General features: G+C 51.0%; 1 protein-coding gene across 2 annotated transcripts in view; it reads left to right on the plus strand.

Annotated features, from left to right (window-relative positions):
- Positions 1–13236, plus strand: part of PPP1R16B (protein phosphatase 1 regulatory subunit 16B) — a 121293-nt gene that overhangs the window by 81548 nt on the left and 26509 nt on the right. For both annotated transcript variants that reach the window (XM_028828411.2, XM_077951810.1), the window contains exons 3-4: positions 4840–4910; positions 11091–11236. In XM_028828411.2, coding sequence (XP_028684244.1) covers positions 4840–4910; positions 11091–11236 — 217 coding nt within the window. The remainder of the gene's footprint in view (positions 1–4839; positions 4911–11090; positions 11237–13236) is intronic.

The following is a 13236-nucleotide window of genomic DNA, read 5'->3' on the forward strand; positions in this document are numbered from 1 at the left end:
GAGCTGAGATCCGGCCACTGCAGTCCAGCCTGGGCAACAGAGCAAGACTCCGTCTCAAAAAAAAAAAAAAAAGAAAGAAAGTGGTGGCCAGACGCAGTGGCTCACGCCTGTAATCCCAGCACTTTGGGAGGCCGAGGCAGGCAGATCACGAGGTCAGGAGATTGAGACCATCCTGGCTAACATGGTGAAACCCCGTCTCTACTAAAAATACAAAAAATTAGCTGAGCATGGTGGCATGTGCCTGTAGTCCCAGCTACTCGGGAGGCTGAGGCAGGAGAGCTGAGATCACACCACTGCACTCCAGCCTGGGCAACAGAGCGAGACTCCGTCTCAAAAAAAAAAAAAAAGAAGAAGAAGAAGAAGGCTGGGCATGGTGGCTTGTGACTTAAATCCCAGCACTTTGGGAGGCTGAGATGGGAAGATTGCTTGAGGCCAGGAGTTTGAGACCAGCCTGGTCAACATAGTGAGATCCCATCTCTATATTTAAAAATAATAATAATAAAAGAAGAAGAAGAAAAGAGCAAAATGGAGCCATGAGAAGATTTAAAGCAGGGAGTCGGGGAGGCAGGTTTACATTTTAAATGGCCTGAAAGAGCTAATCCCTCAGCAGGGTAACACCATTTCTTCTGTCCCATTTGCAGATCCTTGAACTCTTCTGTCTTCAAGAAGAGGCTTGGCCTGGGACTGCAGGGCCTCTGATACATAGATAGTTCCAGAAGCAGAGGTCACTGCTGTCCATTTCCCGTTACCCTCGTCCCCAAATCAGCTCTCAGCACAGATCTCGACATGGCAGAAATCCAGAAATGTTGGTTCCCATTCCTGGCCTTAGGGCAGAGTAGAATGGTCCACTGGCCACCTGCCTGGGCTTTGAAATCAGAGAGGCCTGGTGCCAAATCCCTGCTCCTTAATTTGGCCACGTGTGACTGAGCTACACCTTCCTGGCCCTCTGTCTCTTCTTCTGCATAAGAGGAATAATTATAGATGTGAACCCATAAAATAAAGTGATTCTGAATTGAACAAGATGCAAATGAAAGGCTTGGTAAGAAAATACTATTTTATTTATTTATATATATTTTTTGAGACAGAGTCTTGCTCCGTAACCCAGGCTGGAGTGCAATGGTGCAGTCTCGGCTCACTACAACCTCTGCCTCCTAAATTCAAGTGATTCTCCTGCCTCAGCCTCTTGAGTAGCTAGGATTACAGGCATGAGCCACCATGCCTGGCTAATTTTTGTATTTTTAGTAGAGACAGGGTTTCACCATGTTGGCCAGGCTGGTCTTGAACTCTTGACCTCAAATGATCCACATGCCTTGGCCTCCCAAAGTGCTGGAATTATGGGCATGAGCCACTGTGCCTGGCCAGAAAACATTATTAATATAATAATCATTTTCTTACTGAACTCTAGAGGCAGGGAGCCTGATTGTGCACTGGACCGCGAGGACTTTGCTCCTGTGACTAGGTGCAGAGCCGGGCCTTGGGCTCCTAGCTACATTGGAAGTAGCACTGCTGAGGCAGCCTTGGCTCATGAGTACTAAGGGCTTCCTAGAGAGGGAATGATTTGTCCCACCTCTTGGGCTGAAAATAACTGCCCAACATCAGGGTAATTACATGGCTTGGATTCCTGCACAGCACGGAGGACACCCCAATAATTACTGTGCACAAATACTGCTTTTGGCAGCTGATGCTTATTTTCTGCCTCAAAGAGTATCTCCTGGACAGGAAGCTTATTCTGCTACCCATCCCATGGGAATTGGACCCCTAGCTAATGTGAGCAGAACCATCCAGAAACCCATCCTAGTCAGGGACATAGTGGCCACTGCTCCTCTCCCAAAGGCCATCTGTCAGGCTCAGGGCACCCCCACTCACCCATGGGCAGGTTGGGCTTTGGTCATCAGTGGCTTTGCCATAATCTCCTACATGGTCCTGAGGCTAACACCAGGCACCGGGTCTGTAGGAGGCGCCTGCGAGCAGAGAACTGCCTGCTACAGACATGAGTCTTCCGAAGTCAGCCCTTGAGGGTGATCTGCTTTGCTCAGAGATGGGGAGGCTTTGTCCTTGGACTGAACTAGAGGGCTGCCAATTGGGTCAAGGTCCTAGAGGAGTTCTTGAGGACTTACTGTGTACCAGGCTTTAGGGATAGAGTCATAAGTACCAGGTCATGGTTCTGCCCTCGTGGGGCTTAGTGTCCAATGAGCAGATACACTCAAAGCCCATAATTAGTTATATAATTGTAGTTGTGACAAGGCTGTAAATGAGATGTATAGGAGCTATGGGTATATATAACAGGAGCCTGGGGAGTTTGAGCTGAGACCTAAAGGATGAGGCGTGGGGCTGAGGTGTGTGTGTGTGTGTGTGTTAGTGTTAGAGGCAGATGCATGGATGATGGTGGTTGGATGGATGAATGATTGAGTTTTCCAGGCAATGGGAACAGACTATGCAAAATCTCAGAGACCACAAGAAGTGGTGTGACTCTGTAACTGACAAAAGACTCTTATGGAAAGTGTTAGGAGTTTAAGAAATGAGAGTGGAGAGGTTAGCAGGTAGGATGATTGTGCACAGCTGAGCAAGTTGTGTACTGGACAGCTCCAGAGGATGCCAGTCTTAGAAACCATGATGTGGATGGTGCCCCCTACAATTGTACAAGCTGGAGGTCTGCAGGCAGGGCTCACATCATGCAAGAACTTGTAGGCCATAGGAAGAGTTTTGGACTTTATTCCCAGAGCAATGGGGAGCCATGGAAGGATTTTAACAATTTGCGATAGAGCTAATTTTCATTTATAATGCCCCAAAGCAGCACTGTCCAATATAACTTTCCAGGAAGATGAAAATGTTCTATTTCTACACTTTCCAATATGGTAGCCACCAACCACTTGAAACAGCACAGCATGCCTGAGAAACTAAATTTGAAATGTTAATTCATTTAAGCAGCCATAATAGCCAGATGTAGCTAGTGGCACCATGTTGGTCGGGACAGTGCCAAAGGATCTGACCTTACTGGACAAGGTCCTGTCATGCTTAACCCATACTGGCTATGCATACTGGGCAGGTCTACTGGAGATGCCACCTCTTGCTGGGTGGTGACCTCAACCTCCCCTTCATGCAGGGCCTTGGTTCACACTGAGGCCTAGGGTGCAACTGGGACTGTGGTTTGGGAACTGGGCCTCATGAGGATGGAGCTGAGGGGCTGTACCCCCACCCCATTCACTGCTCCTGAGCCCTTAAGGACTCCTCCCTTGCCTGCCAGCGTCTTTTTCCCCTGTACCCCCTGGAGTTGCTGACCGGGTTTTTTGTCCTGCAGAAGGGATAGCCTTCTCTCCACCCTGCCCGGCTCACTTCTAATTTGTTTCCCCACAGCAGAAATCAACGAGGAAGCTACCTCAGCCCTGCCCTGTGGCATGAACCGTAGTGTGGAGATAGTGTCTGCGGTGGGGATTAGGGGGTGTGGACTTTGGCTTCTGTTTCACAGGGAGCCAGACTTGGCTGGGGGTGGGAGGAGGCTCAGAGGGCTCAGGGCCAGCCTGTGTATCCTATCTGCAGTGCCTGGGCCTCCACGCCTGGCTTCATCAGCCCAATGGCACGAGGGCCACACACACAAGCCAGCTTGCTTATTCAAGTTCGTCCACTTGCCCTACAAACGGCCACACTCTGTTCACCCCTCTGGCCTAGAGGTCCGCTTGCCCAGTAACTGCACAGTCTACCTTTGGGAAGCTGGATCCAGGGAAGATCCTACTGAGGCCCTGCAAGCAGGCTCGGAGCCATTTGGACAGGAACAGTAGAGGTGTGGCCTGGAAGGGGAGCCAGGGGCTCGAGTGGACTCATCCCACTGGCCCCCTAGACTCCTCATCCATGGGGAGAGGCAAAGCTGGAAGGCCTCAGATCACCCTGCTAAAGCCAGAGCTGGGGTCCCAGTTGCCAAGCCAGGGAAGGGGCCTGCAGGGCTGCTGGGTGAGCTCCTCTCTTCTCTCCCTTTGCACTTGGGTTCAGGGGAGAATTAGGGCCTGAATGGTGGCGGGCAGAGGAGAAGGGAGGAGGGTCACAGTGATAAGGGGAGGGGGCTTATCCTAAGCAAGAGGGATTCCAGGCTGTCGGTGCTGTTCACTGTGGCCTCCCTGTCCACCCAGAATCCCTGAAAACACACACACACACACACACACACACACACACACACACACACCCCTAGATAAAATTCTAGGGATTGGGGATGGTTAAAACCTCTGCTACCCTCCTTCCCCAGGGCTCAGTAGGGCCAAAGAAGGGGCATTTGACACCCATAGGTGAGCCATTACCTGCTGTGGGTACCCACAGTTTTAATAAAAATCACCACAGCTGCCAGAGCAGGAGTTCACTCCCAAACCACATGCAGGCCACTGTGCTGAGTCCCCGGCATGGCTCACCTCGATGACCACTCACACTGTCACCGTGAGGAGGATGAACATCATCCCCATTTTGCAGATGAGAAAACTGAGGCACAGAGAAGGTAGTGTCTTGACCGAGGTTGCACAGCCAATGAGAATGGTGCCCAAATTTGAACCTCCAGAGTGTATGCTTTCAATGACTAGAATGTGCACCCTCTGGACAACAAATGTAAATTGCTTAGCTCAGTGCCTGGCATACAGGAAGTGCTGAATAATTGTTAGTTCTTGTTATTGTTATCCATAATAAGACAGGCAGTGGCATCCACCTCTTGGAAATGCTGGGCCTCAGTTGTCTCATCTGTAAAATGGGGAGGTGTTACTACATTCCTCATGGGCCTGGGGAGAGTGGGTCTTACCCAGGCCCCTGCATGCCTGCACACCCAGTGTGCAACGGGAAGCTCACTCCTGTACCCTCCTATTGCAGTACGCTACTTCCTGAAGAATAAGGTCAGCCCTGATTTGTGCAATGAGGACGGACTCACAGCCCTACACCAGGTAAGGCTGGGCTCGTTGGGGCTCCCGGGCTCCCTGCTCCTCACCTGGACAGGTACCCTGTTTCTTGGCACTTTCCTGCTCAGAACTCTCAGGGAGGAGGGAATGAGGGAGGGAGGAGGAGCTGCAGCTGGCCCATCTGAAAGGCTCTTGTCTACTTTGGAGACACGCGTGTCTGTTACTGCCATCCTATAGAGCCCTGTGTGCGCGCAGACGCGCCTGCACATGCAGGCTCTGTTGACAGGGAGCCTTTGTTCACTGCACCCCTCCTGCCCATGAAAGCAAGTGTGTTTGGAGCTTGACAGTGTACGAAGCACATTCACACTTAATCAGGACATCCCATCCACCCTGGTGACAGAGGCAGTTGGCGGGACTTATGTGACCTGCCCAAGGTCACATGATCTTGATTTATGGCCTTGAGCCATGTGCTATCATGACATGTCCTTTCCAAGGCAGAGGGATGGGTCCAGTCCTCCTTGCTGGGGACGGCTGCTCCGGCTGTCACCTTTCACATGGATGCTGCTACAGCCTCGTAACTGGTCCCCAGCATTCAGTCTGGCTCTGCCATAATTCTGTCTCCACACAGCAGCCATGGGGATGCTGAAGCCAAAACTCTCTTCGTGTTACTCAAAGTTCTCTGATGTCTTCCTATTATGGAGGGGATAAAAACAAACTCTGCCACAGTGCACAAGGCCCCACGAGGCGGGGCTCGCACCCGATCTTCCAAGCCTCCTGGCTCTCGGGGCCCCAGCCACCCAACTTCTCAGGTCCTTGGACCCACTGCGCTCCTCCCCACCACACTTCCCACAGCACTTGGTGCTTTCACCCATTAGCTGCCCTCCACAGCAAGAGCTTCAGAGCTGTGCTGTGACGGACATACCCTTTGTCTTCGGAAGGCCCTCTTCCTTTGTAATTAGTCATTGTAGCCATTGATGTCATCATTTGATGCTGACTTCTCCCCTACTCAGACGCTGAGCTGCCCGAGGGCACAGCCCATGCCTCTTGCTTATGGGTGTGTCCTAGCATCTTTCCCCATGCTGGCATACAGCAGGTACTCAATATGTGCATGCTGAATTAATGCATGAACACATCAAAGCCTCCCTGTGCCCGAGTTTCTAAGTAGATGGACTTGAGTGAGAGGCCAGGCAGCTAGAACCCTGGGCTGGTGAGGGCCTCTCCACCTCCATGCAAGGGCCGGGGTGGGATGGACAGAGACTGGCCACGCCCTGCCCACAGGCCCCAGGGGCAGGTCCCTGTGTGTCCTCTTGACTTCTCTCTCACAGGGCCTCAGGCATCCACTCTCAGGCAGCTGCCTCAGTACCCTGTCTCCATCTGCCCTTGGAAACTCCCAGACTCCCAGCTCCATGAACTCTAGAGGGCCTGGGACTCCACCAGGGAGCGGAGAGCAGGTGGCTGCTGTAGCTTGCCCTGAAGTGGAGACCCAAATGCCAATTTCCAAGGCTGGGTAGCACCCACCAGCCATGGGCATGAGGACCAAATGTGTAGGCTACTTCCTACTGCGTGCCAGAAAGGTGAGGACGTCAGGACTGAGAGTCAGACTTGTGGCCCAGAACTGTCACCCACTAGCTGTGTGACTGTGGGGAAGTTACTGAAGCTCTCTGTGCCTCAGTTTCCTCATCTCTAAAAGAGGGATAACAAGTACCCATCTCATTGGGTGGTTGTGAGGATTAAATGAACACACGTAAAACTCCTTTAAGCAGTGCTCAATACTGGATAAATATTATCTATTATTATTTATTTAAAGTTATTATTATTAAAATGTATCCTGTGACCACTTATCTGCAAATTACTTCAGTTATATATTTCATTTTGATCCTTACAACAAACCTCAGAAATATCATCCCCAGGCCGGGCATGGTGGCTCATGCCTGTAATCCCGGCACTTTGGGAGGCCAAGGCAGGCAGATCACCTGAGGTCAGGAGTTCAAGACCAGCCTGGCCAACATGGCAAAACCCTGTCTTTACTAAAAATACAAAAATTAGCCAGGTGTGGTGGCGGGTGTTTGTAATCCCAGCTACTAGGGAGGCTGAGGTATAGAGATTTGCTTGAACCTGGGAAGCAGAGGTTGTAGTGAGCCAAGATCATGCCACTGCCTTCTAGCCTGGGTGACAGAGTGAGACGCTGTCTCAAAAAAAAAAAAAAAAAAAGAATTATCATCCCTATTTTATGACTGAGGAAACTGAGGCAGCCTATTCAATAGAACTTTCTACAATGATGGAAATGTTCTGTGTTTCTGCAGTGCACAGTACAATAGCCACCAGCCACATGCAGATCTCCAGCACTCGAAATGTGGCTGATGTGACTGAGGAAATGGATTTTGAATTTTATTTAATTTTACTGGATTTAAAGAAACAGTGGCTGTCGTATTATACCATGCAGCTTGGGGAGGTGAAATCTTGTCGAAGGCCAAACAGTGATTGAGTGTTGAAGCCAGGATTTGAAACAAGGTAGTCTTAACTGCTCTGTGGACACCACAGCTGCAATTCTCTGAGCCCCAGGTCTCCCCTTGAGTTGCCATCCCTATGCAATGACCTCTCGAGTGGTGCCCTTTTTTTAGCTTGGGGTTCCCGCCACCTCACATAGTGCTTCTTCCTTGTTGGTCACATTGCTTTCTCAGGACCAGTTTCTCCTGTGGGTTCCTAGGCCCCTGGGGATGCATGGTCAGGGAGGCGGGAACTCACCAGGCTCCGAGTTTAGCTGCATGAAGCTCATGGCTGACCAGCTGAAACCCACACCCCACCCCAACCACCACCTTTGCCTTGGGCCCCATGTTGAGATCCCTTTCAGGGAGACATCCACCCTCATCAGCCTGTGGGCTTCCATTTATTTTTTCAACAAGTACCTATTGTGTACCTACTCCATGCCAGGTATCTTCTGGGGACAGGGCCCCAGAAGTAAGTTAGGCAGAGTCCCTGCTTTCAGAATTCAGAGTGTGCTGTGGCCACAGGCACATAAATCATAATAGAGGTAATGCAGTGTGGTCAGCCCTTGCACAGAGGCAGCTTAAAGCTGGGAACCGAAGACTTGACCCAAAGGGGAACTGAGAAAGGCTTCTAAGAGGAAGGGATATCTGAGTTGGGTCTTGAAGGATGAGTAGGAGTTTGCTAGCTAGAAAAGGGTAAGGCAGAACATTCAAAGCCAAGGGAATAGCATGTGCAAAGCCTTGAGAAAGGGGCTCAGCATTTCAAGTTTGGAGTCTAGAGGGTTCCGTGTGGCACAATTAGAGTGCAGGAAGCCTCAGGGAGAGGTGCAGGTGGTGAGACTGAGAAGGTTAAGAACAGGGCCTTTGGAGTTAGACTGCTTGGATTTCAATTCATTTCTTACTCCGTGTGACATTGTGTCACCAGGTCTCCTTGAGCCAGTTTCCCCATCTATAAAAGGGCAATCCTCCTTTTTTTTGAAGATTAAATGAGGCAATGCATGGCCAAAGCTTAGCAAGCTGCTTGACTCTTGTAAGCCCTCAAAAAGTATTTGACATTGTTATTGACAATGTGATGTGACATGTTATTACTGTTGTTACCGGGGCTGTTGTTATTGTTATCACTGCTATTGTCACTGTTGCTCCAGTGCAACAAAGGAGATGGGGGCACATTAAGAAGAACTGCCCATGCCTGGCAAAGGAGTGTGGATTTTCTTCTCTTGGCAACAGGGAGCCCTCAGAGGTTTGTAAATGCAGAGCAACATGATTAGATTAATGAAGAAGCTCTCTCTGGTCGAGGGTGTTAGGAAGGGGAGTGACAGGGAGGTAGAGAGAGATGAGAAACTTCATCCAGGGCAGAGGGTGGGGACAGCGATTTAGGAGATGTGCGATTCATACCTGGTGATAGATTGAAGGTGGGAAGGGAGGAGGTGGGAGGAGGTGGGAGGAGGCGACTGACTGCCAGGTGCCATTTCCCACCTCAGCCACCGCAGAGGAGGAGGCCCGCCCACTCCACCAGCTACCACCTACTCCATGTGCGCCCCTGCACCCAGCCCCCAACGCAGCCCTTACTCAGGCTGGGTCTCCCAGGTATAGACTGGTCCAGCCCCTGGACATTGTCTCACAAGACTCTGCCATTCTGGGCACACAGTCCCCTCCTGCTTCAACCTGAGGCTTCCACTCCACCCTCTATGTTTCCTGCAGTCTCCAGGGGTTGGATTTCTGGCCCTCTTGCCCCTGACCCCAGGGGCTTCTCAGTGGCATCTCCCAGTGAAGGCCTGGAGATGTTCACCTTCCACCACAGCCTCGCTTCGTTGCCTTTGGCGCCCTCTGCCGGCCGCGCCGTGCTGCTGCGTGGTTCTCCCGCCCACCTGAGGCAGCACCCAGCCGCTACAGAGTCTTTCCCTGCCGGTCCGGAGAGATGTCCTCAGACCTAGCCACCGTCCCCTCCCCCCCCCCCCCCCCCCCCGCCCCGCAAAGACTGGCTGGCGCAGAAAGAACCTGGGTCTCTGGCGCCATCTGTGCAAACGGCTGCTCCTTTCCCACATGTCCTGGCGCTGAGCCCTGGCTTCCCTGGGGATAGGGGTGGGGCTGTGGTGCCACCCCAACCCACGCCTACACCAACGCCCACACCCACCTGGGGCCGTGGGCTTCTACAGCTGCTCCTGCTCCTTCTGCTGGCATCTGGACTCTTCTCTCTATCCCCGTGGTCGTTTCTGGAGGCCAGGCCACCATCATCTCTTAGCCGGGTGACTTCAACACAGCTCCTCGCTGTCCCCTCCCAACGTGCACACATGTGTGTGGGCGTGCACGCGCACACACACAATCTGTTCTCCACGTGCAATCAGAGGAGCTGTTGTTTTTAAAAGCAAGTCTGATCCTGCTCCCCTTCTTAGCGTAACTCAGTGTCTCCCATTGCACTGAGGACCAAGGACCAAGTCCCAAACCCTTATCTGGATGGGCAGGGCTGAGCCTTTGAGCCCTGCTGTGTCGCCTGCTGGCTTCCGCAGAAGTCACCTCTAGGGAAGAGTTTCCTCCTGCAGTCTGTAAAGTGGCTCCCTGTCTTTCTCCTCTCTCCCGGCCTCTCCCACCCTGGCGCCTAGCTTGACACCCCTCTGTCTCCCTGGGATCTTTTCCTCCCTATCCCTGGAGTCTGCGGGCTACCTGTGTTGGAGCCTGTGTTCTCTCTAGGAGGCTGCAGGCTGCTGGCCCTTCCCCCCCTTTTTTTTTTTTTTTTTTTTTTTGAGACGGAGTCTTGCTCTGTCGCCCAGGCTGGAGTGCAGTGGCGCGATCTCCACTCACTGCAAGCTCCGCCTCCCGGGTTCACACCATTCTCCTGCCTCAGCCTCCCGTGTAGCTGGGACTACAGGTGCCCGCCACTGCACCCGGCCCATTTTTTTAAATGTATTTTTAGTAGAGACGGGGTTTCACCGTGTTAGCCAGGATGGTCTCGATCTCCTGACCTCGTGATCCACCCGTCTCGGCCTCCCAAAGTGCTGGGATTACAGGCGTGAGGCACCGCGCCCGGCCGGCCCTTCCCTCTTACCCGGACTGCCCGGTGCGCAATCCTGCAGCATACAGGCAGGAGCACAAACATGGCTGTCTCCTCGCAGGGGCTATCAGGACCCCGTGGAACGCTCACGTGGAGCTGGATTCTTTCGAGGGGAGTCTTGGTTACTTGAAGGCTTCCCCGAGATCTGAGCTACTGGGTCAGAGGTTCCTAAGTCAGAGGTTTCAAGCTGTGATCTTGAAACCACTTTGGAGGCCACTGCTGGGAAAGGGGATACCTCCCCCCCCCCACCCCGCAACACACACACACCCCTGCCTCAACCCAAGCAATCCTGCTTGGATTTACTGGTCATCTAAGTGAGAGTTCTCCATACAATTTTGTTTGGAGAAAGCCTTCTGGGATTAAAAAAAAGTTTTAAAATCTCATTCAAAATTTTGTCCCATTTCAGTGATACTTGCAAAGCACGTTATAGCGGACAGAGTGTTTTTTACCTGTATATTTTTATCTTATATATTATTTACTTCATTTTTGCTCACAAGGAGACTAAGGCCCAGAGAGGTTAAGTGGCTTGCTCAAGGTCAAGGGCAATGCTTACAGTGTGAACATCATGGAGCTGGATTCAAACTTAGGCCTTCCACAGTCTTCCTCATGGCCTCCAGGGGGAACCTGGCATGTCCTGACCAGGGCCCAGGGTCCTGCCTGGAGCTGACTCTGCCTGTGTGTCCCTCCCAGTGCTGCATCGACAACTTTGAGGAAATTGTCAAGCTGCTCCTCTCCCATGGTGCCAACGTGAACGCCAAGGATAACGAGCTGTGGACACCCCTCCATGCTGCAGCCACCTGCGGCCACATCAACCTGGTGAAGATCCTCGTTCAGTAGTACGTGCCCCTCCCTGCCCCAGAGCAGCCTCCCTCCACCTCGTGTCTTTTTCCAACTTCCTTCCTTCTCCCCTCACTTCCTCCCTTCCTTCTTTCTTCCCTCCCTCCCTCCTTTCTTCCTTCTTCCCTCCCTTCCTCCCTTCCTTCTTTCTTCCCTCCCTCCATTTCTTCTTTCTTCCCTCTCTCCCTTCCTCCCTTCTTTTTTCCTTCCCCCCCTCCCTTTCCTTTTTCTTCCCTCACTTCCTCCCTTCCTTCTTTCTTCCCTCCCTTCCTTCTTTCTTCCCTTCCTCCCTCCTTTCCTTCTTTCTTCCTCCCTCCCTTCCTTTCTTCTTTCCTCCCTCCCTTCCTCCCTTTCTTCTTTCTTCCCTCCCTTCCTCCCTTTCTTCTTTCTTCCCCCACTTCCTCCTCTCCTTTTGTCCCTCCATCTCTCCCTTCCTTTCTTTTCCCTACCTGCCTCCCTCCCTTCCTTCCTTCTTTCTTCCCTTCCTCCTTCCCTCCTTTTTTGCTTTTCTTTCTTCCTCTCCTCTTTTTTTCTCTCTCTGTCACTCTTTCTCAGTATCTCTTAGTGCTTGTCACTTTCTTTCTCCTCGCATCCTCTCTTCATCTCTCTCTCTCTCTGCTTCTACCTCTTGCCCTCTCCTCCCCTCAGTTCCCCCTTACTCTCCCCATCTCTGTGTGCCTGTTATTTTCTTCTTCTGTCTCTGTCTGTCCTTCACTCTTGGTCTTGCTCTGTATTTTCCAGTCTCTTTTTGTTTTCTCTCTTCTCCTTTCATGCTCTCTTTCTCCCCAATTTTTTTTAGTGATAAAACACATATAACATAAAATACCGCCTTACCCATTTTAAGTGTGCAGGTTAGTGGTGTTAAGTACATTCATACTGTTGTGCAGCCATCACCCCCTCCATCTTCAGAACGACTTTCATCTTGCAAAACTGAAACTCTGTACCTATTAAACAGTAATTCCCATTCCCTGCCCACCCCTGGTTCCTGGCAACCACCATTCTACTTTCTGTCTCTATGAATTTGACTACCGTAAGCACTTTATGGAAGTGGATTCGGAAAGGCCGGACGCGGTGGTTCACGCTTGTCATTTCAGCATTTTGGGAGGCTGAGGCAGGCGGATCACCTGAGGTCAGGAGTTCGAGACCAGCCTGACCAACATGGTGAAGTCCCATCTCTGCTAAAAATACAAAATTAGCTGGGTATGGTGGCGCATGCCTGTAATCCCAGCTACTTGGCAGGCCCAGGCAGGAGAATCACTTGAACCCAGGAGATGGAGGTTGCAATGAGCTGAGATCACACCATTGCACTCCAGCTTGGGCAACAAGAGCAAGACTCCACCTCAAAAAAATAAATAAATAAATAAATAAATAAATAAATAAATAAATAGTGGATTCAGCTGGGCATAGTGGCTCACGTCTGTAATCCCAGCTACTCGGGAGGCTGAGGCAGGAGAATCGCTTGAATCCAGGAGACTGAGGTTGCAGTGAGCCGAGATTGTACCACTGCAACCCAGCCTGGGCGATGGAGTGAGACTCCATCTCAAAAAAACAAGAAGTGGATTCATATAGTATTTGTCTTTTTTTGACTGGCATATTTCACTTAGCATAATGTCCTCAAGGTTCATCTATGTTGTAGTATGTGTCCGAGTTTCCTTCCTTTTTAAGGCTGAATGTACTCCGTTGTATGTCTATACCATGTTTCACTTATGCATCTGTTTGTTGATGGACACCTGGGTTGCCTCCATGTTTTAGTTATTGTGAATCATGCTGTGATGAACATGGGTGTACAAATATCTCTTGAAACCCTGATTCCAGTTCCTTTGGTTTTACACCCAGAAGTGGAATTGCTGGATCGTATGGTAATGCTATTTTAAATTTTTTAAGGAGCTGCTATACTGTTTTCCACAACATTTTACATTCCCACCAACAGTACACAAGGGTTCTAGTTTATCCATATCCTTGCCAACACTTATTATTTTCTGCTTGTTCTTTTTTGTTA

This window comes from Macaca mulatta, chromosome 10 (genome assembly GCF_049350105.2).
Source record: "Macaca mulatta isolate MMU2019108-1 chromosome 10, T2T-MMU8v2.0, whole genome shotgun sequence".
NCBI classification, from domain to species: Eukaryota; Metazoa; Chordata; class Mammalia; order Primates; family Cercopithecidae; genus Macaca; species Macaca mulatta.